The sequence below is a fragment of the Balaenoptera physalus genome (genome assembly GCF_965194825.1).
Source record: "Balaenoptera physalus genome assembly, chromosome: 7".
Taxonomy (NCBI): domain Eukaryota; kingdom Metazoa; phylum Chordata; class Mammalia; order Artiodactyla; family Balaenopteridae; genus Balaenoptera; species Balaenoptera physalus.
The window spans coordinates 30,884,430-30,912,396 of NC_138886.1; the positions used below are offsets into that span (position 1 = coordinate 30,884,430).

Sequence of the window (27,967 nt, forward strand, 5' to 3'; positions counted from 1 at the left end):
ATCAGAAAAATCAGAAACATTTAAGATTGAAATTAAACTATAGGATAAAGTCTAAAAAATAAAACAAAGTAAAATAAAAAATCCCAGTTCTGGCATATTAATGTTGCTAGAGTTAAAACAAATGAATTCCACATTAATTTTATTTAATTTTTGAAATTATACAAACAAAACTTTATAGAACGTCCTGGCTTTTTTTTTTTTATTGTGGCAAATAGACAAAACATAAAATTGTCATTTTAACCATTTTTAGGTGAATATATGCTGAATTATACAGTGGTTTTAAGTACATTCATATTGTTGTGCTACCATCACCATTATCCATCTCCAGAAGTTTTTCCTAATTGAAACTCAAAGCCCATTAAATGATAAGTCCCCATTTCCCACTCCCCCAGTCTCTGGTAACCATCTTTCTATTTTTTGTTTCTATGAATTTAACTACTCTTTATACATCATATAAGTGGAAACACACAATATGTGTCCTTTTGTGCCCAGCTTGTTTTACCTTCAAGATTCATTCATACTGTAGCCATGTGTCAGAATTTTCTTCCTTTTTAAGACTGAATAATATTCCACTGTATATATGTATAACAAAATTTTGTGTATCCATTCATCCATCAATGGACATTTGGGTTCATGTCACATTTTGGCTATTGTGAATAATGCTGCTATGAATGTTGGTGTATAAATATGTGAGTCCCTCTTTTCAATTCTTTTGGGTATATAAGTGGAACTGCTAGATCATATTGTAATTCTATGTTTAATTTTTTGAGGAACGATAATACTGTTTTCCACTGTGACTACATCATTTTATGCTCCCACTATCAACGCACAATTGTTTCAACATCTCCACATCCTCACCCACACTTGTTATTTTCTGTTGTTTTGATAGTACCCGTTGTGGCCGGGTATACCTTGAGTGAGGTGGCTTTATTCAGCCGAGGTAATCCCTGAAGAAGGCTGACAGCTAAGATTTCTCTCCCAGCAGTACTTCCAGCAGCTGGATTGTAAATCCTTTATTCCCGTAGGAGGATCACAGCATCACTGTGTCCACCGCATTGGCTTTCTGAGTTGTTACTTATGGGTTCCCCCTCTCTATTTCTGAAATTTCCCTCTCTGCCTCACCTGGAGATTGACCTTCTCAAAGCCAGCCCTCTTCTAGTGGGGCTGTCTCTTTCTGAGAGTAAATATTCATAATTTGTTAGATTTATATGTCTTTTAGGTCACTGAAAGTGTGGTTGTTTGTTTTTGTTGTTGTTTCCCATTTGTAATTTACTGATTTTCAGGAGAAGGGAAGATTTAGAACTAAGCGGCCACCATATTCTTATTGAAACTGAAAGTTAGGAAAATTCTTATAATTATCTTCGGGGTTTTTTTCAAGTCTTTGGGATTATTTGGATGTAGCTGGAAGAAGAAAGAGAAATCTAGGGTGATTCCCAGGTTTTCACTCAGGAAACTTGCCGGATGGACAACATTCATTGAGATAAAGAGTGTATATAAAAGAGAATGTCTCAGAAGGTGAAGAATTTGGTTTTGGATATGTTAAATTGGAGATACTTGTCTTATGTTCCGGGGGGGATAGAAACTGGTCACAGGAGATATGCCTGAGTTGGAGATATCAATCTGAAGTGCTCAGCAGTTAAATAGGAAATCACCCAGGGAGAACATGCAGTATGAGGAGGGATGAGTGTCAAGGAGAGATTGCTGAGAAAACAATAAAAATTTAATGGACAGGATAAGAAACAGGAACCTACAGAGAGGGCTAAGGAGGGCTAGTTGGAGAGGGTGAAGGCATGCCAGATATGAATCATTTCACAGAAACTAAAGAAAGAAAGTTATAAGAAGCTGGATATGATTACAGTGTAGGAAACCAAATTCAAGAGTAAGCCTTCAAGAGGAAGACTGAAAAGCTTTCATGAGATTTGAAAATTAAAAAATTCTTGGTGAGCTATGTTATTGGGATAGGACAGAAAATAGAATGCAGCTGGCTGAGTGAATTAGAAAACAGGAGGTAGAGATTATGTGTTGCAAAACTCCCAGGCAAAACAAACTGGCTCATGATTTGTGTTTTGTTTATGGTACATGTTTTGTTTTTGTTATTAAGTTAATATTGTTGGCCCTGGAGGTATCTTGGAATGATCACTGAATCACAAATTAATAAAGAAGAGATGGTGTGTTAATGTGTATAAGCTTGAGCTAAAAGCATCTGAAATTTAAAAAGCCTTTCTCACTATTGCAGAGATTGGCACTAGCCTTGAGGTACTGTTCAGAAGAAACCCAGTTTCCCCAAAGTACACATTTATTACCTCAAAGTCCTATCCCCTAGTTCTTGATATTTGACCCAAGTCTAAACATCAAGCTCTGTCATTAAAAAATTAACTAAATTGTATTTGTCATTTAGATTTCAATTTCACATGTATATAAATGGCATTATATGAAAAACATTGATCCAAATTTTTTCTAATACTTTGGGAAATAACATACTTGTATGTTATTTCAAGTGATCCTTGCCATATTGTCCACTCTGTATTTACTAGAGGCTTAACGTTTTATTTCTAGAATCAAGAGTCAAAGTTATAATGCCAAGAAAAAAAAGCATACCTCCTCTTAGCTTTCAGCAGTGGTGGGGTTGTGTGTACATAAAATCGTATTGAGCAGATGCTCACTAAACATTTTTCCTTAAACCCCACAATGCAATATTTTAATTTTTGCCTTAAGGAATCTGATGCATTTTAAAGAAAACTAAAGAGAAAAATGGTCTTTTACATTTACCCATATTTTTATTTTTCTAGTGTTCTTTATTACTGCCTGAATATTTGACTTTCTGTTTGCTAAGATTTTTCTTCTGCATGAAGAACTTCATTTAACAATTCTGCTGGCAATAAATTCTCAGTTACTTTCATCTGAAAGTGTCTTCATTCTTGAATGATATTTTCACTAGATAAAGAATTCTGGGTTGACATTACTTTTAAAGATGTAATTCTACTGTCTTTGTCACCTTACTTCCGTTTCTGATTAGAAGTTAGCCATCAGAATGTTGTTCATCCACATGTAATGTGTCATTTTTCTCTGACTGCTTTCAAAATTTTCTGTTTACCTATGTTTTTGGTAGTTAGAATATGATCTTCCTGGGTGTGATTTTCTCTAAACCTGTCTTGCTTGGAGTTCACTTCTTGAGATCTATGTATTAGATCTTTCCCCAAATATTGGGGAATTTCAGTTATTATTTTTTCAAATAATTTCTCTGCTTTATTCTCTTTTCATCTTCTAGGAATGCGAACACTTGCACTTTAAACTTTTGTCTGGATATTTCCCAGAAATCCCTAAGACTTTTTTTTACCTGTTTTCTTTTCAATTTTTTTTCTGTCCTTCAGGTTGGATAATTTCTGTTGGTGAGTTCTCAAGTTTTTGACCCGTTTTTTCTAACTCCAGTCTTCTATTAAACCCATCTTATGTTTTTCCCCCAAATATTTAACTTTTTTTTAGTTCTACTATTTCCATTTTTTTGGTATAGTTTATTTTATTTTACTCTTTTAAATTAAAAAAAATTTTTATTTAAATATAGTTCATTTACAATGTTGTGTTAGTTTCAGGTGTGCAAAGTGATTCAGTTATACATACATATATATATTCTTTTTTTATATTCTCTTCCATTATAGGTTATTACAAGATGTTGAGTATAGTTCCCTGTGCAATACAGTAGGTCCTTTTTCATTTTCTATTTTATATATAGTAGTGTGTATATTTTAATCCCAAACTCCTAATTTATCCCTGCTCCCCTCCTCTTTGGTAACCATAAGTTTGTTTTCTATGTCTGTGAGTCTATTTCTGTTTTGCAAATAAGTTCATTTGTATCATTTTTTTTAGATTCTACATATAAATGATATCATATAATATTTGTCTTTGTCTTCCTTCACTTAGTATGATAATCTCTAAATCCATGCATGTTTCTGCAAATGGCATTATTTCATTCTTTTTTATGGCTGAGTAATATTCCATTGTGTGTGTGTGTGTGTGTGTGTGTGTGTGTGTGTATTTTATACTAAGTTTATATATATACACACACATATATATATTATATCTTTATCCATTCATCTGCTGATGGACATTTAGGTTGCTTCCATGTCTTGGCTATTGTAAATAGTGCTGCAATGAACATTGGGGGTACATGTATCTTTTTGAATTATGTTTTTTCTCTGGATATATGCCCAAGAGTGGGATTGCAGGATCATATGGTAGCTCTATTTTTAGTTTTTTAAGGAACCTCATTACTGTTCTCCATTGTGGCTGTACCAATTTACATTCCCACCAACAGTGTAGGAAGGTTACTTTTTCTCCACACCCTCTCCAGCATTTATTATTTGTAGACTTTTTGATGTTGGCCATTCTGACTGGTGTGAGGTGGTGCCTCATTGTAGTTTTGATTTGCATTTCTCTAATAACTAGCAATGTTGAGCATCTTTTCATGTGCCTTTTGGCCATCTGTATGTCTTCTTTGGAGTAATGTCTTTAGAAAGCCCTGAAATAAACCCATGCACATATGGTCAATTAATCTATGACAAAGGAGACAAGAATATACAATGGAGAAATGACAACCTCTTCAATAAGTGGTGCTAGGAAAACTGGACAGCTACATGTAAAACCTACACCATACAAAAAAACTCAAAATGGATTTAAGACCTAAATGTAAGACCAGATACTATAACACTCTTAGAGGAAAACATAGGCAGAATATTCTTTGACATAAATTGCAGCAATATCTTTTTTGATCCGTCTCCTAAGATAATGGAAATAAAAACAAAAATAAACAAATGGGACCTAATTAAAAGCTTTTGCCCAGCAAAGGAAATCATAAACAAAACAAAAAGACAACCTACAGAATGGGAGAAAATATTTGCAAACAATGTGACCGACAAGGGATTAGTCTCCAAAATATATAAACAGCTCATACAGCTCAATATCAAAAAAACAGACAACCCAATCAAAAAATGGGCAGAAGATCCATGTGTCTGTTTTTTGTGCCAGTACCATGCTGTTTTGATTATTATAGCCTTGCAGTATAGTCTGAAGTCAGGAAGCATGATACCTCCAGCTTTGTTCTTCTTTCTCCAAACTGTTTTGGCTATTTGGAGTCTTTTGTGGTTCCATATAAATTTTAGAATTATTTTTTCTAGTTATGTGAAAAATGTCACTAGTATTTTGATAGGGATTGCACTGAACCTGTAGATTGCTTTGGATAGTATGGACATTTGAACAATAATAATTCTTTCAATCCATGAACATTGAATATCTTTCCATTTATTTGTATTAATGTTCAATTTCTTTCATCAATGTCATAGTTTTCAGAGTAGAGGTCTTTCACCTCTTTGGCTAAATTTATTCCTAGGTATCTTATTATTTTTGATGTAATCATAAATGGGATTGTTTTCTTGATATTACCTTCTTTATAGTTCACTATTAATATATAGAAATGCAAAAGATTTCTGTATATTAATTTTGTATACTGCAACTTTACTGAATTCATCTATTAGTTCTAATAGTTTTTTGGTGACATCTTTAGGGTTTTCTATATATAGCATCATGTTGTCTGCAAATAAATAGTGATAGTTTTACTTCTTCCCTTACAGTTTGGATGACTTTTGTTTCTTTTTCTTGTTTGATTGCTGTGACTAGGACTTCCAATACTTTATGTTAAATAAAGTCACAAGAGTGGGCATACTTATCTTATTCTTGATCTTAGAGGAAAAGCTTCAACTTTTACTAACTGTGGGTTTGTCATGAATGACCTTTATTACGTTGAGGTATGTTTCCTGTACACCAACTTTTTTGAGAGTTTTTATCATGTATGGATGTTGAATTTTGTCAAATGCTTTTTCTGCATCTATTGAGAAGATAATGTGATTTTTATCCTTCATTTTTTTTAAGGTGGTATATCACATTGATTGACTTGCAGAATTTGAACCATCCTTGCATCCCTGTAGCAAATCCCACTTGATCATAATATTTAGTCCTTTTAAAGTATTGTTGAATTCGGTTTGCTAATATTTTATTGAGGATTTTTGCATCTATGTTCAGGGATATTGGCCTGTAATTTTTTTTTTTTTTTTTTTTTTGTAGTGTCTTTGTCTGGTTTTGGTATCAGGGCAACGCTGGCCTTGTAGAATGAGTTTGGAAGTGTTCCCTCCTCTTCAATTTTTTGGGAATAGTTTGAGAAGAGAAGGTATTAAGTTTTCTTTAAATGTTTCATACAATTCCCTTGTGAAGCTGTCTAGTCTTAAATTTTAAAAAAATTTTGTTTGTTGGGAGGTTTTTTAAAAAATTTTTATTGGAGTGTAGTTGATATACAATGTTGTGTTAGTTTCAGGTGTACAGCAAAGTGAATCAATTATACATATACATATATCCACTCTTTTGTGGATTCTTTTCCCATATAGGCCTATTGGGAGTTTTTGAGTTACTGATTCAATTTCACTATTGTAGTCAGTATGTTCAGATTTTCCATTTCTCCCTAATTCAGACTTGGAAGATTGCATGTTTCTAGGAATTCATTTGTTTCCTCTAGGCTGTCCAATTCGTTGCTGTATAACTGTTTATAATATTCTCTTATGATTGTATTTTTGTGATATCAGTTGTAACTTCTCTTTCATTTGTAATTTTATTTATTGGGTGCTCTCTCTTTTTTTTTTTATGAGTCTGGCTTAGTTTATCCATTTTGTTTATCCTTTCAAAAAACTAGCTCTTATTTTCATTGATCTTCTCTATTGTTTGTTTTTATCTCTATTTTATTTAGTTCTGCTCTGATAGTTATTATTTCCTTCCTTCTGCTAACTTTGGGCTTTCTTTGTTCTTCTTTTATTTATTCCTCTAGGTAGAAAGTTAGGTTTATTTGAGATTTTTCTTGTTTCCTGAGGTAGGCCTGTATCATTCTTAACTCCCCTTTTAGAACTGCTTTTTGCTATGTTCCATAGATTTTGAAACATCATGTTTTTATTTGCATTTGTCTCAAGGTATTTTTTGATTTCCTCTTTGATTTCTTCATGGACCCATTGATTTTTTTAGTAGCATGTTGTTTAGTCTCCATGTGTTTGTGTTTTTTCCAGTTTTCTTCCTGTAATTGATATGTAGTTTCTTACCATTGTGGTCAGAAAAAATGCTTGATATGATTTCAATCTTCTTAAATTTATTTATTTATTTATTATTTTGGACTACGTCGGGTCTTAGTTTGTGGCACGCGGGATCTTTGTTGAGGCATGCAGGATCGTTCATTGCGGCGTGTGGGCTTCTCTCTAGTTGCGGTGTGCGGGTTTTCTATTCTCTATTTGTGGCACGCAGGCTCCAGGGCACATGGGCTCTGTAGTTGTGGCACATGGGCTCCAGAGCACGTGGGCTCTGTAATTTGTGGCATGCAGGCTCTCTAGTTGAGGCATGCAAGCTCAGTAGTTGTGTTGTGCTGGTTTCATTGCCTTATGGCATGTGGGATCTTAGTTCCCTGACCAGGGATTGAACCCGCATCCCCTGCATTGTAAGGCGGATTCTTTACCACTGGACCACCAGGGAAATCCTACTCTTTTTAAATGTATTGAGACTTATTTTGCTGCCTAGCATGTGATCAAGCCTAGAGAATGTGCACTTGAAAAGAATGTGTACTCTGCTGTTTTTGGACGGAATGTTTTGTAGATATCTATTGAGTCCATCTGGTCTAATGTGTCATTTAAGACCACTATTTCCCTTCTGTCTGGATGATCTATCCATTGATGTAAGTGGGGTATTAAACTTCCCTACTATTATTGTATTACTGTCAGTTTCTCCCTTTATGTCTGTTAATATTTGCTTTATATATTTAGGTGCTCCTATGTTAGATGCATCTATGTTTATGAATGTTATATCCTCTTCTTGGATTGACCCTCTTATCATATAATGCCCTTTTTTGTCTTTTGTTATATACTTTATTTTAAAGTCTGTTTTGTCTGATAGGAGTATTGCTACTGGAGATTTCTTTTCGTTTTCATTTGCATGGAGTATTTTTTCCCCATCCTTTAACTTTCAGTCTGTGTGTGTCTTCATCTCTGAAGTGAGTCTCTTGTAGACAGCATATAAATGGGTTTTATTTTTTTAATCCATTTAGCTACCCTAAGTCTTTTGATTGGAGCATTTAGTCCATTTACATTTAAGGTGATTTTTGATAGGTATGTACTTATTGTCATTTTGTTACTTGTTTTATGGTTGTATTTGTAGTTCTTTACTCTTCTCCTTTTAGTCTCTTCCCTTGTGGTTTGATTTTCTATAGTGTTTTGTTTGTGTTTCTTTTTCTTTGTTTGTGTTTGTTTTGTATCTATTACAGGTTTTTGTTGTGTGGTTACCATGAGACATGTGTGTGTGTGTGTGTGTGTGTGTGTGTGTGTGTGTGTGTGTGTGTATTAAACAGATAGTCATTAAGTTCAAACACATTCTAATATCTCTGTATTTTTACTCCCCCACACCATGTTTTATGTTTTTGATGTCATATTTTACATATTTATATGAATCCCTTAATTGCTTCTTTTAGTTATAGTTGATTTTACAATTTTTGTCTTCTAACCTTTGTCCTAGATTTTTAAAGTGGTTGATCTGCTGTCTTTATAATATATTTACCTTTACCAGTGAGATTTTTTCCTTCATATATTTTCTTATTTCTTGTTATGGCTTTTTTTTTTTTTGCCCACTTAAGGAAGACCTTTTAACCTTGCTTTTAAGGCTGGTTTAGTGGTGATGAACTCTTTTAGTTTTTGCTTGTCTGGAAAACTCTATCTCTCCTTCAATTCTGAATGATAACCTTGCCAGGAAGAATATCCTTGGTTTTAAGTTTTTTCCTTTCAGCACTTTAAATATATCAGCCACTCCTTTCTGGCCAGCAAAATTTCTGATAAAAAGTCAGCTGACAGCCTTATGGGGGTTCCCTTAGTATGTGACCCTTTGTTTTTCTCTTGCTGCCTTTAGAGTTCTACCTTTATCATTAATTTTTGCCATTTTGATTGTGATATGCCTTGATGTGGGTCTCTTTGGGCTCATCTTGTTTGGGACTTTCTGTGATCTTGGAACTTGATACCTGTTTCCTTCTTCAAGTTAGGAAAGTTTTTAGCCAGTATTTCATAAAATACATTTTCTGCCCTTTGTTTCTTCTTTTTCTGGGATCTCTATAATACAAACATTAGCATGTTTGATGTTGTCCCAGAGGTCCCTTAATGTATCCCCATTAAAAACATTTTTTCTTTTTTCTTTTCTGATTGGGTGATTTCCATTATTCTGTCTTCCAGGTCACTTATACATTCTTCTGTAACACCTAATCTGCTGTTAATTTCCTCTAGTGTATTTTTCATTTCATTTACTGTATTCTTCAATTCTGGTTGGCTCTTTATAATATTTTCTAGTTCTTTGTTGAAGTTCTCATTGTGTCCTTTCATTCTTTTCTCGAGTTTGGTGAGCATTTTTATGACTATTGTTTTGATTTATCAGGTAAATTACTTTTCTCCGTTTCACTAGGATTTTCTTTTCCCCCCTGGGTTTTATTGTGTTCTTTGGTTTGGAACATATTCTTCTGTTTTCTCATTTTGTTTGAATTTCTCTATTTGTCTCTATGAAATTAGGTGAAACAGATACCTCTCTTGGTCTTGAAGGTGTGTTCTTGTGTGGGAGCATCTCTATGCAGTCTGTATGTGTCCAGTGACTTTGGTGGGAGAGCTTGATCTGAAGCAAGCATGGGCCAGAGCTTTTTCTGGGGCACACTGAGTCCATCACCTTGGTGGGGGTGGGCTGGAGCCTGGGGGATGGGGGGTAGAGCTGGAGCCTGGCATGGGCCAGGGCTTCTCCTGAGTTGCACTGGTGGCTGCCACCTTGGCCAGGGTGGACTGGAGCCAGGGGGCAGCTAGAGCTAGAGCCCAGTGCAAGCTGCAGCATCTCCTGGGGTGTGCTGGTGGCCATCACCTCAGCAGGGGGCAGGACAGGAATTGGAGGGGCTGGAGCTGGAGACTGGTGTGGGCTGGGGTGTGTGCTGGGGCTATCTTGTCAGGCCAGCCAGAGCACCAGGTACTTTTCAATCTGCTGCTTCTGTGATGGGATTGGGAGCAAGCAAGTCTGTGTACATGTCCTTTAAAAGCAGTCTTGGTTTCCTACAGCCCTTCAAAAAGCCTCACTCGTTTTCAAAACCAGACAAGGAGGATTGCTGTCTCAGTGCTAGACCCCAATGTGGGGCTTGAACCCCTTGCTCCTTAGGGAGGATTCCCAAGTTTGTGGTTTCCCCCTCCTCTTCTGAGTTGCCCACTGGTGGTATGGGTCCTGAGTAGATTGCTTCTCTTCTCTACCAGTCTCAGTGTGGCTGTTGTCCTTATATCCTCAGTTGTAGAAGAGCTATTCTACTAGTCTTCAGCTCATTTTTGGAGAGAGTTGTTCTACATGCAGTTGTAGTTTTGTAGGTGAGCTAGGGTTTTCCTGTGCCACCACTGATCCTGCCTTCTCTTTAATTTTCTGTAATAGAATCAGGCTTCCTTTCAAACACCTGTTTCCAATGGTGATGGAAGGGAAAGAAAACATAAACCAGCTCATTAAAGGTATCTTAATCTTTTCTTGTTTAATACAGCCCATGTTCAGGTAAATAATTAATTTGAATTATTAATTGATATTAATTAATTAATCAATATTATTAATTATTAGCAGAAATGTTTCTATTTCCTTCAAAGATATCTTCTACCCTCTTTTCCAAATCTGGATGCAAGAGGGCTTGTATAATCTCAGGGCAAGGGTGTGTGGCAGGAACGCTAGATCAAATAACTATTCTTGGCCAGCTTCTCTAACCTGGTGGAAGTGTAACTCATCTGGTCTCCAGGCATTGACCTTTTGTGTGTATGCATTCATAATGGTTGTTCTCTGAGAATGGTCAAGGCCAGGTGGCAAACTCACTCTCACCCTCTGGGTCAGGTGGTGAAACTACTCAAATCCTCTGGGTTTGCCCCACTTGTCCTTCATTGTCCTTCAAAATTCCCTGAGTGTCAGCTGTGTCCTTTACAGATCCCTGGTAGAGCTACATACCCCATACCCTGTGCTAAAGAGTCACCTCACACGTTGTCATAATGGTCCCAAGGGAGGTTTGCTGGCCTTCAACTCTCAGCTGCCTTCCATGCCCATCATTGTGAGAATATGGGAACTTCCTGAACACTTTCACACAACAGGAGTGCAAAGAGAAACTTATGTGTGCTGTCTTTGCATCTCTCTCTGCTTAAACACACAATATCCTGTTTTACTCTACTTTCCAGAACTCCAAACAGGAAGCAGGACAAAATCTTCCTCTGGGGTCTCCAGTTTCTTGTAATTCATTCCCACTTTTGGTCAAGGCCTAGACCTTTTTTCTAGGCAGGGATGCCTTCTCCCTAGCACAACAGGTCCAGGGTCTAGCCTTAATGTAATAAAGCTTCAGAGGAAGAACAAAACAATTACTGAGCATATAAACACATTGGGAGGTATTAATAAAGATTTTTCCTTGTAAGTAATAAGTCAGGGTGTACATAGATACGGCTAAACTTATGCAGATGCTACTTAATGACTGAAATATTTTGGAATACTGATCTATGTTAGCTTCTCATGTTACAGCTAAGTAATAGAGGCTTGGAGAAATTTTTACAATGAATTAAGAGCAGTGCTGGGATCAGAACCTGGGGATGTAGCCCTAAATTTTCTCTGTTACACTATGTTGAGATTTTTTTCCCATAGGCTGTTAAATTCTAAGGAAATTTGAAATACATTTTGCTGTATTCACTAGCACTGTTTTTGTCTCTGGAGAGCTAGAAACACTTCCATTTCTATATTTACTCCTATTTAGGGAGTACATTTTTTTAGGTTCTAATGATGATTAGAAATGTTGTTAGGTCTGTCACCGAAAGGGAGTCAGTTTTCCACTGATTGTACTGCAGCTCTGTGGAAGCTCAGTGAAATCCCTTAAGTACACCTGGTGACTTTCACCCACCAGAATAGTCTTCATTCCATAATCACTTATTTTTGCTGCTTTTCTTTCCTCTCCTTCTAAGGAAACCAGAATATATCATCCCAAAATAGGCCTCTTTGCCATAAAAATACTAGCACTTTAGAAAAACAGCAGCTGCAAGAGAGCCCCTCTGACCCTCCCCCTTTTCTTCCTGAAAACAGGAGATAAAACTCCCAGATGGAAGGTGTCTTCCCTACACCAGAAGGAAAGAAACATTCTTATCATCAAGGACAAGAAGTGGAGACTGAGATAATTCTATGCAAATAGACCTTGTTAAAAACAATTCTTATCTTCCTTTAGGCTCCCCACATAGTATAATTACTTTTCCACAATTGCCTCTCTTTGTTCAATCTAATATAAAACAGGTAGGTTTCGCCATTGCTTTGGGTCTTCATTCCTTGTGAGGGCTGCTGTGTCACATAAAACTTACACTAAATAAATGTGTATGCTTTTCTCCTGTTAATCTGCCTTATGTCAGTTAAATTCTACCCTAAGATTATATATTGATATAATCGTAGAGACAGAGACAGAGAGGGAGAGAGAGAGAAAGAGAGACAGAGACAGAGGGACAGATATTTTAAGGATTTGACTCATGCGATTGTGGGGACTGGACATCTGCAGAGTGGGCCAGCAGGCTGGAGACCCAGGGAAGAGTTGATGTTACAGTCTTGGGTCTGAAGGCAGGCTGGAGGTAGATTCCTTCCTCCTCAGAGGACTTCAGTCTTTTCCGCATGGTTCACACCTGCTACTGACAACTGCTAATGCCTCCCTTGTACATGGTTAGCACCTTACTGCCCAGTGCTCCCACCAATGTCCCCACTCTTAATTTGCTACATCCTTTCAGGGTCCATGGAGTACCAGGTCCCTGGTGTCTTCTGTTCTAGGCAGCAGAGTGAAGAAGGTCTGACTCTGTGCCAGTTTAGCATGCATCTCACTTTATTACCTGGGTACTGGAGCACCCTTTCCTTTGCTTCTCTGAGAGTCTTAGTAAAAACAACACTATTTCCACTGCGTTCCTCCCCAGCCCACCTCCCATCCTTGGATCAAGTCCTGAGAGTTAGTCACTAATCTGGGAGCCTTGCCAGCCTGCCGAGGTACCTCTCCTCCCAGACATTCCACTCTGCCCATGACTTCCAATATTGGCCCCTTCTCCTTAAGGCTTATAGTTCACTTTTAATACATTTTATTGTACCATTCCCATTTCACAAGTTAGAAAGCTGAAGCGCAAGGAGAGGTAAGTAATTTGCCTGAGGTCAGTCACAATGACAGATGTAAAGGAATCAGGGTTCCAATCTAAGTCTCTCTGATTCCAGAGGCCAGCTACAGCTCACTGGCTGCAAGAGATGCAAAAATTAAAAGACATGGTACCTTCCCTCTAGGAGTTCACAACCTGGACGCACAGTTTGCAATTTGTAGCTTGGATCACTTGTATATTTTGACAATGGACATTGACTGATGGGATTAACAATGGGACAGATTTCAGGGGTTCTGGTCCTGAGGAGGCATTTTTGCATGGGGAGGGCTTTTGCTGTCCCTTGGAAGAGTGGTTTGCAAACTGGGCTATGCTTTAGGATCTGCTGTTAAAAGCACAGATCCCAGAAACTTACCCCAAACCTATCAAGTCAGAATCTCCAGGTGAGGGGCCTGGGAATCTTTATTTAACAGACTTGTCAGGTGAGTCTGAAACCCACACCACTCTGAAGATGGATATTTGGGACTCATCTTAGAAACCACCGAAAAGGCAGCTGCCTAAGAGACCACTGACTTAGAGGAGGAGATAGAGAAGGAATTGAAGCAAAGGAGAAGAGAGCCAGGAGTTGAGAGGAGGAGTCCAGGGAAGAGGTGTAGAAACCAGACCTATGTGATGAAATAAAAGACTCCTTTATGAAACACCTGGATTGAAAGGCACACCAGCTAAACTGAGCCTCTACCCAGACCCTGTGGCAGCACGTGCTCGTAGCCCTGTCCCTGGGAACTTAAAAAAAAAAAAAGAAAAAGGAGCAGCTGATGGTTTCTATGGAGACAACTTCAACTTTGAACAGTAGGCTGGGGTATTTTGAACGATCTAAATTAGCAAGCAATAGGCAAGTGTCCACTGCTTCTAGCCGGCTCAGTAAGCCATCCCGCTCCAGACTGCTTCCTGCAGCCGAATTCAGGGTGAGTCAGGGCTGTCATGGCCAAGTAGAAAAGGTCTACTTTCTGATTTCGGCAGCAGGGAACCGGGGAAGGCTGCTTTTGTCTTTCTGTGTGTGTTTCGCTCACCTCAGTGGGTAGCACAGTTCTCTGAAGAACCAGAAATTACTATCCCAGGTAGTTTATTGCTCAAACACTGATTTATGTCAGATGCATAAACCTAACCAGAAGATTGTTTAGAGACTATTTTGGAGGTGAAATGCACACTTGGCTGCAAAAGTCAGGGTCCAGCCTAATGTGACTAATGGAGAGATTTTTTTTTTATATATACATTTATTTAATTAATTAATTTATTTATTTTTGGCTGCGTTGGTCTCCGTTGCTGCGCGTGGGCTTTCTCTAGTTGCAGCGAGTGGGGGCTACTCTTCGTTGCCGTGCGCAGGCTTCTCATTGCGGTGGCTTCTCTTGTTGTGGAGCATGGGCTCTAGGTGCGTGGGCTCAGTAGTTGTGGCTCACGGGCTCTAGAGCGCAGTCTCAGTAGTTGTGGCACATGGGCTTAGTTGCTCCGCGGCATGTGGGATCTTCCCAGACCAGGGCTCGAATCCGTGTCCCCTGCACTGGCAGGTGGATTCTTAACCACTGCGCCACCAGGGAAGTCCCTGGAGAGATGTTTCCTGACTCAAAGAATTTTTCTCTGGGATTTATTGGGAGGAGGAAGTGCTGTGATGAAGGAAGAAAAGCAACAGGATCCTAAAGGAAATGGAATTTTTGTTTCTTGATTGGTAATGGTAATTTTAACTTCCATGGGACCTTTAGCTCTCTTTTATTCTTTGTTTCCTGCCTTCTGGTGTGCTGATGTCCCGCCAGTTCTTGACTGCCCTTCCTCTAACAGGTCAAGGTCTCCCATTGGTGCAGGCTTGATCCCCGTCCTTCCCCCTGTGACTCTGGGGGGTCTGAAACCTGCTCAGCAATGTGGTTATCAGCTTTCAGACCCTATCAGGTTGCTTCCATTTTGCTGAAGGCTCCCTCTGCAACCACCACGAGGCTATGCCTGTGAGAAGCAGCTGAGTTCTTGTTTCTTGCCCTCTGGCTGCTTTCCATCTTTGGTTTCATTGACAGTCTGCAGTGTACATTAACTGTTTCATTGACAGTCCTGCCTTCTGCTGCAAAGAAGTGAGGAACCCTGGAAATTGTATCCCATTGGATTTTGAGGAATTTTCCATCTTCAGAAGTAGCCTATAAATATTCAACTGGGCTTCTGTTCTATCTTCACACTCTCTCTGAGATATGTCACTCAACTTTTTTTTTTTTTTGCTTTTTCATCTATCATTTATTCTTCCACTTAATTCCTCAAACATTTACTGAGCGATCACTATGTGCCGGCACTATTCTAGGAACTGAGGAGTGTTGAACAAGGTGTAATTCTTGCCCATGAGGAATACTTTACAATCCAGAGTAGTGCTGTCCAGTAGGGTATTCTGTGGTGATGGGAATATTCCAGAGCTACATGGTCCAATACAGTAGCCACTAGTAACATGTGGCTACTGAGCAATGAAAATGTGGTTAGCGTGAATGAGAAACTAAATTTTTAAATGTCAATTTCATGCATTTTTAAGTGAATTGAAATTTAAGTAGCTGTACATGGCTAGTGGGTACTATATTGGATAGAGCAGACAAGGGAGAGACAGATAAAGAAGCAGATTTTGACAATATCCTATGCTAGGTTTGTAATGAGATGGTTGCTTAGACTAGTAAATAGATCGGGGGGTGTGGTGGTGAAAGGCTTTGATTGAATTAGATGATAAAGGGTGTCAAACACAAAGGGAAGTCCAAGTCCAAGACTGACAGGTTCAGCTGGAAAAGAAATAAGGAGCCCCTTTTAGATTCAGACAGTTTATTACTTATATAGGCAGTGAAGGCAAGAGATGCCAAGGGTGCAGCTCTCTGGGTCCTTGTCTCACCCACCAAAAGGATGGCACTGAAGCAAAAGGAACCAGATGTCTTCAACAGAGTTGTGAGATATTCAGTGGCTGAGGAGCTGATCCTAGACTGCAGCTCAGTGGTCCTAGAGCCTGCAGCTCTGCCCTAAAGGGGTGTAAGTATGAGATGGAGAGTCCCATGCCTCTCTGGAACCAGGGAGGTGGATGGGAAAGCTGCCTCATGGTAGCCTCCCACAAGATAGGGAGAGACAGATGGGAAAACCGTCTTGTGAAGCCTCTTGTAAAGACTGCTTCTCATGCCATGCTCCTGGGAGGATCGCAAGGCATTCCACCCAGATTTAGGTCATATGGTGGTTCAAGCTTTGCCTGTGGAAACATGGAAGGTCTCCAGGGTGCTATGGTAGAGCCATTCCCCTGCAAAGAGTCTTAAGCGCTAGGACAAAAGATTTAGACTTTATCCTCAAATGAATCTGGCTGCCACTGGAAGTTTAAAGCAGATGAGAAATTCAATTATTTTTGAGTTTTATAAAGATCTGTCTGACAACATTGTCGAGATTAGACTGGGGAGCAAAAAGGACTGTAAAGAGAGAGAAAGAATTGGGTAAAAGGATGACAGTTTATGGGAATGGAGAGGAAAATCCACAATCATTTAATGAATACATGGGATGTGAAGGGCTCCTGTGCAGTGCAAGTGACAAAGACACATCAGACAGGATCCTGCCTTCAAGAAATTTACAGAGTAACAGGAGAGAGTACACACAGCATACATGACTCATTAATATTAGGTTCAAGAATTAAGTGCTCTGAGTGACATGGTAGAGGGAGAGCCCAGAGGAGGGACAGCCCTCTTCAGCTGGGTGTCCCCGTACAGTGTAGGTGCCTCATTGATCATGATGACAATTGAGTGTTGAACAGGATAAGTTTTAAGTCTTCTTACAACTTATTTTGAAAATCTGTGAGGGACGGGCCCTGGCAGGCAATAAGCCTTAACAACTAACAAAGATATTAATCCCTATAGCAGTATGTGGATTAGTTGGGATCCAATTAGAGTAAGACAATAGAAATGGAATACAGGGAAAGCAGGAAAAAATCTTAAAGATTCAGCATGGTGAGAGGTGACAAGGAGAAGGTTTGAGGGCAGGGTTAACTGGCCATATACCCCTGGAAATAATAATGGCTGAGGCCTCACTCCCACTTCCCATCCCCACATTCTGGTATTTTTATTTTACCTTGTTTTCCTTCTTCCTCCAGAGGGAGATCAGTTGATACTTATTGCTTCGGGAAAGGATGGCACACCAGAAAGAGAAAAACAAAAATCTTTTCCTGGCCTTTATGTTGCAAAAAGCCTAATAGATGATGTGAATTTCAGAAGTCACAAATGGGTGTATTTCATTTGGTCCACACCTTGGGTTGTTTTTTCCTTTGGTTGGTTGGTTGTTGTTGTTGGGTAGTTTTGTGTGTGTGCATTTTTTTAATAGAATACATTTGAATGCCTTAGATGGGCAAGTAGTCTTAGGTTCACTGCAGTCTTACATTTTGTTCATCTCTGTCCTTTATCTACAAATTTATATTACCTGCCTGGCCCCTATAGGTATCTGAATTTGGAACCACTGGTATCCATTGTAAAACAGGTTTAGAAGAATGCATAGTAACATATGAACAGGGTCTCCCAACCCCAAGTCTTTGAGCACTGCCACAGTCACAGGGAACTTCCTTGAGCTCCCAGGAAAAGCAGGATGCCCTGAATTCTGTGATCATATCTCTGCCATCTGGAGGAACAAGGACTCAAAATAGAAATTACTTTGAATCTAGAAAAATAGAAAAAAAATTACATCTCATGCACATGTGGGTTTGTGGACTAAAGTTTACTCCTACTATTCCATTACTAGTCCTGCCACCCTGTACACCAGGGTATATATTTAACTAAAAGCTTCAGAGTTAGGGAAAGGGAAAGATGAAGTTAAGGTCAAAAAAGAAGTAGGAAAGAAAAACAAGAGAGGGAGGCTAGGAAAAGAATGAGCTTTCATATGTCTACCCTCATTTGGGGAAGATAAGTAAGGTTTATATGTAGGGTCAGACGGTACTGGTTAAAATTCTTGCTTCATGATTAACAACATAGGCAAGCTTGGGTAAGTCATTTGACTAGCTGAGCTCAATTTCCTAATTTACAATGTAAGGATAATAATAATTTTTTATTCCCACAGGTTTTTTGCAAGGGTCAAGAGAAATAATGGTCATAAGAGGGTCCTGAAAAGTGAAAAGGCTTTACTATGTGGATTCATATTACCCAGTGACTAGCCGTTAGTAAGTGCTCAATAGTTGTTTGCTGTTACAGAAAAAAGGGAAATGAAGGGAGAGCTGAGTTCCAAAGGCCACTTAAAATTACCAGCCCCTTTACTTGTCAAATAATTGTGATATTTTATTTGTCTTTTCCATTTTCCTGGAGCCATTGCTGCATTTTTTAGTTGTTTGTTAAAGACCATGCCCAATGGAACAGGACAACTTGTATTACCAGCTGATGTAAATTCCACTGATAAGCAGCTTCACTGTAAAAACAGACTTTTTCAGTGTGTGGCCTCTTGTCAAATGACTCAGAAAATGGCAGTTCTCCATCACTAATCTTCTGAGTCTTGTCCTTAGTCCTTCAATTCCCTTCTTCCAATTTTAAATTTACCTTCAAATTTATCACTCCATTGGACCATCAGACATATTTGTAAAATGTGAATGCTTACTGAAATACAAAAGAGTGGCATAATAAGTAACAAAACGAGAAAAATTCCCTAAAAAAATTCCGTATGAAAATTCTCTTCTTACACTATCCACACTTCACAATGTTTACAAATAATAACAAAGTGTCAGGGTGCAGCTGACTACAGTGTGTAAAAATTCATTCTTCGGAATGCAACTTTCCTTCCATATTACACCAATAGAGTTTGTTCACTCCTTTAACTCAGTCCACGGAGCATACGGGGAGTTTGGAGGAGGTAATTCAGGAAGGAGAGGCACACATCAGCCCACCATGCTCTTCTCCACATCGAGCTCGCCACTAGCCATCAACAGCCTCCCCTAATCTTGCATCCCAAACTGAGAATGGTCTCCGCCAATTGTACGTGGTCCTTTCACACACCACCCTATGGAGCTGAACAACATGTAAAGGAACAGCTCAGTCACTGTCTCCCTCCATCATTACATGCACTAGCATCACATCACACTTGGAGTTCAAAAACTGTTTCTCTTTTTTCCAATTAAGAGCTCTTGTGGAAACCCTAGTGACATTTTGCAGAACCTGAGTTCCTCAGAACCCCAGTTGAGAATCCCTGGTGTATAGGTATCAAATCTTCTTTCGTGTATGTGTGTGTGTGTGTGCGTGTGTGTGTACATGTGTATGTATGCATGTATGTAGGTATTATTTATTTATTTATTTATTTATTTATTTATTTTTGGCTGCATTGGGTCTTAGTTGCAGCAGGTGGGATCTTTTGTTGCGGCGCTCAGGCTTCTCCCTAATTGTGGTATGCGGGTTTTTCTCTTCTCTAGCTGTGGCTCATAGGCTCTGTAGTTTGCAGCACGCGGGCTCTCTAGTTGAGGCTCCTGGGCTCAGAAGTTGTAGCATGCGGGCTTAGTTGCCCCGTGGCATGTGGGATCTTAGTTCCCCAACCAGGGATTGAACCCGTGTCCCCTGCATTGGAAGGCGGATTCTTTACCACTGGACCATCAGGGAAGTCCCCATGTGTATGTATTTAAATCCTGGATTTTTCTTGTATCTTGAATATATAAGGGGGTGTTATATAAAGAACAGATGGCACAGAGGCTTGAATAAGTCTGAGGTCTGATAGACATACAACCAATTTCTGAAGAGGTAATCTGTCAAACTTTGCCTTGGATCCCTACCAAATCTTCATGAAGGTACACCCTATCTTGTCAGCCTGTGAAAAGTGACTTTGTTTAGCCCATGTTCCAAAGGCAGTGACTGTGGGATTGCTGATCACGTGGCTGCTTCCTAGTCTTTGGTCAGGAAACCTGAGACACCATTCACAAGCACACACTGTTGGCTCATCAAGTGATCTCTCTCTCTTTCTTTGTTTCACGTGCTCTTAGGAGAACGCCTGCTTCTTATAGGAAGTTTCATTATAATCTAACCCCTTGCATATACCTTGGTGTAAACGGCAAAAATCTAGACATAGGATACTAATGACCATTATGGGGAATTTCTGACAAGTCAGAATCAATAATTTAACACATTTAACAGGAGCTCCAGAAAAATTAGGAGACAAAACAGTAAGCATAGTCAGCTAAGTGCTGAGACCCCAAAATAAAATTCTAGCTCTAAGATAGATTCCTTTCAAAGACTGAAGTCTTCTGAAACCTATCTTCTTGCATCTCTCTTTTCTCTGACGCCTATTTACATAACCCCGGACCTTCTAAATGACCTACCCTTTCTTTCTTCAGGGGTTTCTCAGGATAGGAGCAATCTAATTTCTCTTTGTCCCTGTTATCTTTCTCTCTTTCCTCAAACTCCCATACTCTACCCCAAGACTGTCTTTCTGTGATTATCTGGATACAGCTTCTGAATTTTATGGCTACAGCCACGTAAAAAGAATCCAAGGCTAGAATTAGGCTGAGGCAAGAGGGCCCCTAGAGTGCAAAATTTCAGGACTTCAGGGGCTTGTCATGCAAGTAAATTCTGCTACCTAGGTGCCTTCTTGCTTCACCTTTAGTCCTTACCTTGATAGAGTGACTGGTGACCTCTGGGTCTCCATTCCAAATTGGCAAGGGGGGAACATCCCTGGCACACGTTGAATCAGGTATCCAGTCCTGATCCAGTCAGCAACGGCCCCCGGGGTGGAGGTCACATGGTATAAACATAGCTGCTAAGTGTCCATCTCTGGGCTTTAGGGAGCGATTCTCAGATAAAGAGGGACCATGACTTGGGAAGAGACTCTAATATTTTATATTACAAAAGCACTATATAAGTAAAGTATTTTAATTACATTTTTGGTGCTATTTTTTCCTGCCCCTGTTATGAATTTCGTAACTCTGAAGCATGTACATTGTATAATTTACTATATGAGTATCAATAGGATTCCTAAAGTTTTAACACATAGTTGCTGCCCTTGAAGAATTTGCAGTCCACCTGGAAGAATAAGACCAGAGGCGGGATGTACGCAGGAATGCAGGAGAGTAGTTATGTTAATTAATGCAAATTAATTCAACTTGAAAATAAAATCTGTATTGAGCCAATAAATTTTATAGAAGTTTTGAGAAGGAAGAAGAATTTGTGGAATAGGGCACGCAAGTACCCCTTCTTAATGATCTCTTTTTGGGAAGAAGGAAACAGCAGATACAGAGACTTATAGGAAGGACCAGATCAGAAAATACCAAGGGAGCACTGAAATGTCACATGGGACGTGGGGTGTTCTTATTCATATTACAGGTCCCATTTCCCTGATACATATGAAAGACCCAGGAAGTTTGAATTGATGCCACCTTCTTCTGCCAAGAACTGTGCTGGTATTGAGGAAAAACATTCACAATCATTCTATTTATTCCAAATTATTCTATCGACCATGAGTTTTGAAATGGTCAGTAATGCTGGTTGTTGATGGGGGTCAGGTGGGAGGGAGTGCGTCCTTTGCAGAAAATCACTTTCTTAAAAGAAGCACAAAATGCATTTTTCCTTGACCCTCTCTTTCCTCCAAAGACCCCCTTTCAACAGTGAAGAACTGGGCATTAAAACCCCTCTTCTGCCCCTGCACTGCCAGAGCCTGTTTATTTTCTCCAGAATCTTTTCTGCTCACAAATCTAAACCCCAAAGCCTTCACTTTGCATTCCTCTGTAAAATAAAATCAAGTACCTCTTGGAGGATCAAGCTTTCTGAGAGGACACCTTTTACTACCATTTGTGTGAAGATATTGTTGGAAAAATGATGCACACCTATGTCAAAGTCTCATATGAGAAATTTCTTTTAGGAAAATATTGGAAAGGCCTCACTTTTTCCTTTCCCTTGAGAAACTGGTAACCCTTTCTATGAGAATAATTGGAACAACACAACTGAAAGATTGCCTTTTTTCCTTTGGCTGTCACTCATTCAGTGTCTCTGATGCTAGTTCATATTTTCCCAGATCCTATTTTATTTTTATTTGTTTATGCCTCCTTTATCTATAAACAGGTTCAAATCCTTTGTGGAATGAGGTATAGAAGAAAGGAGGGAAAGTAAAGAAAGAAGGAATGTACAGAGGGAGGAAGGAGGGAGAGAATACCCCAAATTTTGCTCATAAAATGAGGAGAGTATGAAATAGCTGATCAAATGTATATTTCATTCTCTTTGCTACAAACAATATTTTATATTTATCACTCTGTTGGAAAGCCGCAAAAGCAGATCATGGAGTTTTATTTTCCCTTAAAAAGAACAAATAATGGGAACTCTGAAAAGAGCTGGCAGTCTATCTTACAATGGCAGGGAGGGATTGGAAACTAAAAAAAGAGAAAAGAAAGAAAGAAACAACAGCATAACAAGTTTCTCGTTTATGTAGGTATGGGAGTTGAAAAGCAGCACTGATCCTTCCAATAAACCCTTAATCATGCATTACCCCCTCGGATCCTAACAAACACCAGTGAAATAGGTCACCTGGGAATGATCTCAACTGAAGATATGAAGCTCAACTTACTCAAAACCACAAAACTAAGATTTCCTACACGGCTGTAATGGATAAGACAGGAGGCTGTAGTGTCAGACCTAGCTTGAATTTCAGGTTCTACTATTAATTATTTACAAGACATTGAGCATGTCGCTTAACCTGTTTCCCATATGTAAAATGAGAATAACGAGTCCTGTCTGCACACGCTATTTCCCCTCCTCCAAATGTTCTGTGTATTTTGCACTAGTATCCAGAAATCTGCCTTGGCCAGACCTAATATAAGCCTTGTCTGGGCCTCTTCCTTGGAACTGAAGTCTCCAACTCAGAGCTTTCTCTCCCACTGCAGGACAGGAAATACCACTTGGTCCCTTTGCCGGTTGCCAATGCTCCAGCTGACAGCCACCCCGGCAAGTGCCCTCGCGGATGAGCCCGTGCACATCCGAGTGACAGGCCTGCCCCCACTGCAGACGGTAACCCTCATGGCATCTGTGAAGGATGAGAAGGGGAATCTGTACCAGTCCAGAGCCTTCTACAGGGCCAGCAAGGCTGGTGAGCTGGACCTGAAGCAGGCTCCTGCCTTGGGAGGCCACTACGTGGGGGTCCACCCGATGGGCCTCTTCTGGTCTCTGAAGCCTGAGAAGGCTTTTGAGAGGCTGATTAAGAAAGATGTGATGAACAGCCCCTTTTGGATCACTCTGGATCTGTATGACTCCGTTTATTTACAAAAGTCAGGGGAGGTTCAGCCCAGGGCCAGCCAGGTGGTGCAGCGTTGGTTCTCCAGCCCTGAGGTGCAGCGGGTGCAGATCCGAGAAGGTCGTGTGCGAGGAGCCCTTTTCCTCCCTCCAGGTGAGACTAATCTTTCATGATCTAGAAGACATGGTTCATGGAAATAAAAACAAAAACAAAGGGCATCAAACTGTTGGAGAACTAGTATTTCCCAGAATATTTTAAAAGTAACAAGCCGTTTCGTTGTGTGTGTGAAGGTGGAATTCAGTCTGCTCAGCCTGTACTTTTGCTGCTACCTACTTGACCCTCCTGTTACTCTTTCTGATCTCATTCTCTTCTCTTTTTCTTGCTCTTAGGGGAAGGCCCTTTCCCAGGACTCATTGATTTGTTTGGGGGCATCGGGGGTCTAGTTGAATATCGGGCCAGTCTTCTGGCTGCCCATGGCTTTGCAGTGCTGGCTTTAGCATATTTTGCCTACGCAGACCTGCCCAAGCAGTTGCAGGAGGTGGACCTGGAATATTTTGAGGAAGCTGCCAACTTGCTACTAGCTCATCCCAAGGTATTTAAAATACTTTTCATTTTACCTGGCAACATTATAGCCAAAAAAAAAAATCACTAATGTCCGTTCTGCCTATATTACCAGTCTGTTTAGACTTGGGCACAGCACAGTTGAGTTAAAATGGGGATAATAATACACGCCTTGTAGGATTGTTGGGTTGATTAGGATCAGCTGAGTGCTTACTGGCACAAAGAAGACAATAAATGGTGGGTATATTATGATTCTCTTCACTTGCTAGTTCAAAAATGTTCAAATATCAGGTATTTCTTACAGTTCAACCTGACAGGGTAAAACAATCATATCACCTAATGTTTATATTAAGTGACTATTTGTTAGACTCTATGCTAAATACTTTATATGCACTATCTCATTTAATGCTCGTAGTTACCGTGCGAAGTTAGTACTTTTGACATGGTCCTCATTTTTCAGATGAGAAGGCATACCCATCTCAGTTAAGTAAGAGGCCAACACCCCACGGCCAGTAAGTGACAGAGCCCTTGGGGCAATGTCTTTGCTCCAAACCATTAAGTCATCGTGATTCCCCAACTTACATCGTTCTCTCCCGGAGCCTTGACTCTTCTCAAGAAGAGATGGGATATGTTTCCTATTGGAGCATCACCGGTATCCTCATCTTCAGTGTTATCGTCATCATAATCAAATATACGTGTGATTTTCCTAAGCATATTTGGCTCTGTTTAAAGGATTGCCTAGAAGGAATTAAATCCCAGGTAAAATGTTTTCAAGTTAATTTGTTTTTTCATTTCGAATTTAACTATGTGTGACATTGTATGAGGAGAAAGGGCAATTGCCAAAATTCAATTTGTAGTTAGATTCCACAGAAGAGGTTCAATTCCCACCCCTGCCCCTTGATACCGTTGTAACCTTGAGCGGGACTTACACTTCCTGAATCCCCGTTTTCTTGTTGGAGGGCCGAGCATACAGTAAATGCTCAATAAATCCACCTTGTCACCTGTGCCCTTCTGGTTTCTTCCCTCTTCCTTTCCCCACACCCTCAGCCCATCCCAAAGTGTTTTAGGTTCTTTCTCAACACATCACACCCTCTTCACTCCCCCTGCCGCTGTTTCAGTCCCTCATCATTGCTCAGCTGTGATGCTGCAATAGTGCATTAATCAATTTCCCATCTCCAGTTATGGCCCTTCTCCCTCACTTCCCAATCCACTCCTCACGTGGATGGTTCCCAGATGTGGATGCACACTGGATTTCCTTGGGGATATTTTATAGTATCAGATTCTTGGGCCCACTCAGACCTACTGAAGTAGCTCTCGAAAAACTGGATCTCAGAAAGCTCAAATTTTAAAAGTTTTTTTTTTTCAGGTGATTCTGATGATAGAAAGGTGCTGGGGATACAACTGTGAGCCAAGTAAACACACAGGGTCACTATGTATTTGCTATTGTTTGCCCAGAATGCCCCTCCTTTCCTCATTCATCCCTCAGCCTTCTTCCCTTCCCTCTGCTCCCTCGGCCCACCACAAAGTTAAGGACTCCCTCCTGTGACCTACCGCTTTTCCTGGTGGACTGGGAACTGACATTCAATTTTTTACAGAATCCAAGTCTTTCATCTTTACACTCCCAACCCTTCCAGGATTAGCCTTTGGATTAACGAATATGCAAATCCTTTGTAGCTGTAAAATGCTGTTTAAATATGAATTACACTTACCTGATATTTGAAAGAAACCAGGACACCTCTTTTACTAGCTGGAGAGAAGAATTTGATTCTTCAGAAATCTTACCTGCCTCTGCTCTTGTGATGTCTAATGTTGCTGGTGTATTAGACCCTTTTTGCCTTTATAGAGCCCTGCTTTGGGTGAAGAGTTTTAATTTCTATTTTTTCACTTAATCTTCATAACTGTCCTACAAGGTAGGTAATATTATCACCCCCATAAGACATTAAGGCTTAGGGAGGGTAAGTAGGTAGTATTCTCTCTCAGTCGCAAAGCTGGTAAACCTTAGTGCCAGGACTCCCACCCCACATTTTCAGACTCTTCCCATCATACTAGCTTACTGGCCTGTAGGACAGCTCCTTCTCAGAGAATGTCCTGTAATGGGTTTCCTTTATTTTGTCCTTCAGATCCAAAAGCCAGGAATTGGAGTGATCTCTGTGAGCAAAGGTGCAGAGATCGGGCTGGCCATGGCCTGCTACCTGAAGGAGGTGGCAGCCACCGTCTGTATCAATGGGTGCAATGCCATCTTTGAATTTCCGCTCCGGTACCGGGATCTGCTTATAACACCCATCCCCTCGCTTCCGGAGCGCATGGAGTTCAACATCATGGGCGCGTTGTGCCTCCGTCACTACAAGGGGAACCCCCGAGATGAACTCAATCAACACAGTGTGCTTCCTATTGAAAAGGCCCAGGGTCCGATCCTCTTCATTATAGGGGAGGATGACGAATGCTTCAATAGCAGAGAGTACGCTGAGCAAGCCCTGGACCAGCTGCGGAGGCACGGCCGAAGCAGCGGAAGGCTGCTGCTCTACCCCGGGGCGGGCCATCTCATAGAGCCGCCCTATTCGCCCCTGTGCTATGCGTCCTGGAGCCGCGGCCTCTTCTGCCCCCTGCTCTGGGGGGGGGACCCTGCTGGCCACGCGGCAGCCCAGGAGCACGCCTGGGGAGAGATCCAGAAATTCTTCAGGCAGCACCTTGTTCAGAGCAGAAGCACACTCTAAGGGTGATGATAGGGGAGGGGAGACAAAAAAATTGGATAAGGCAGGGATGTGGGTGGGGGAGGGGACTCCTGATTTCTCTAGATTCACAGTCATCTTGAACCAACTGGAAGGAAATTGGACAAAGTCAAAGAATCAGGTGCATCTGAAATATTTCTAACAAAATTGTATGTGCTTTGAATTTTTGTAAATTGAATCTTGGTTTATATGCACCAGGGTACGTTGCTATTTCAAAATTGTGATACCCTTGCAAATTGAATAACCTTTTGTACCCCAGTAAGGGAAACCTTGGATCCAGGTATTGCCAATCTAGATGAACGTCCTGGAACTTTGAAGTCACTTGTGAAATCATTTTCTGTTTAAACCATTGTGAGTTGAATTTGACATTTGATATGAAAAGTTCTGATGCCACCATCAAGGGTAATCCTTGCTAGAGATTTCCAGTAGATACGTTAATTCTTTTTTAGAATAATGACGCTTCTTTTTATTCCTAAAATATATTTCTTTTTTATAATTTTAATCAGGAGTGGGGCTAAATGCTCAAGTGCCTTTGGAGCACTTAGTGAAATTAAATGAGCTATATTTAAAGTGATTAGAAGAGAGCCGGGCACATAGTAATTTCTATATCAGAGTTAGCTATTATCATTTTCATGATGCTTTTCTCCTTTAATCTATTAATGTGGTGAATTGCATTCATTAATGGACTAATTTTGCTTATTCATCTAATTCTACTAGATCAGTTTCTCATATAGACTATTTTGGGCTTTAAAATTTCTTTTGAAGCCAACCTAGTCATTTATATTTTCTCAGAATTTCACCCCTATTTTCTGGAACACATTTTTCTCTTATAATGTTTTACATATCCCCTGTTGTTTATTTGCATGGTTTCTCCTTTTCCTTTCAGTCTGACTTGCTAAATATTTGTCTATTTTATTAATCTTTTCTTAGAATAGCTTTTGGGTTGTTTATTGGTCAAATCTAATTTTTCCTGATTCATCAGTGTATGCTTCTTTGAAATAAGTTCATTCCTTCTGCCATATTCGTGTTTTCCTGGCTTTTTGATATGCAGTGTTCTCATTTTGTTAATGTCTAAATAGTTTCTGATTTACTTCCTCCCTCCCCCCACCCTTAAACCCAAGAGTAATTTTACCAAAGTACAAAGTATCACCCTGTAGGTAACTTGCTGGTTATAAGCAACCTCACTTTGCAATGGAGGGGTCAGATTGTCTCCACCTGAACCCACTGATCAAACTTAGCATCTCTAAAAATGGTCAATTTGACATG

At 39.9% G+C, this 27,967-nt stretch overlaps 1 protein-coding gene across 4 annotated transcripts; it reads left to right on the top strand.

The window, feature by feature from the left end:
- Positions 1-5: 5 nt before the first annotated feature.
- Positions 6-27,844, top strand: LOC309663924 (acyl-coenzyme A amino acid N-acyltransferase 2-like). Of its 4 annotated transcripts, XM_082468700.1 has the most exons (5): positions 10,039-14,164; positions 14,765-14,922; positions 23,065-23,564; positions 23,801-24,003; positions 26,093-27,844. In XM_082468700.1, exons 2-5 carry the CDS (start codon positions 14,900-14,902, stop codon positions 26,684-26,686), a joined length of 1,320 nt encoding a protein of 439 aa, XP_082324826.1. In that variant the 5' UTR covers positions 10,039-14,164; positions 14,765-14,899; the 3' UTR covers positions 26,687-27,844. The 4 variants fall into 4 exon arrangements, with proteins under 4 accessions (XP_082324825.1, XP_082324826.1, XP_082324827.1 ...); XM_082468699.1 differs by lacking the exons at positions 10,039-14,164; positions 14,765-14,922 and adding an exon at positions 6-3,696; XM_082468701.1 differs by lacking the exon at positions 14,765-14,922 and having other exon boundaries at positions 10,042-14,164.
- The last annotated feature ends 123 nt before the right edge of the window (positions 27,845-27,967 follow it).

What these genes read in the sequence shown, in the direction of transcription:
- LOC309663924 (XM_082468698.1), top strand. Translation starts at nt 22,943, where the DNA reads ATGTTCTGTGTATTTTGCACTAGTATCCAGAAATCTGCCTTGGCCAGA. An exon ending in AGCCCTTTTCCTCCCTCCAG is followed by an intron (nt 23,565 to 23,800) that starts GTGAGACTAATC and finishes TCTTGCTCTTAG; the next exon opens with GGGAAGGCCCTTTCCCAGGA. An exon ending in TGCTACTAGCTCATCCCAAG is followed by an intron (nt 24,004 to 26,092) that starts GTATTTAAAATA and finishes TTTGTCCTTCAG; the next exon opens with ATCCAAAAGCCAGGAATTGG.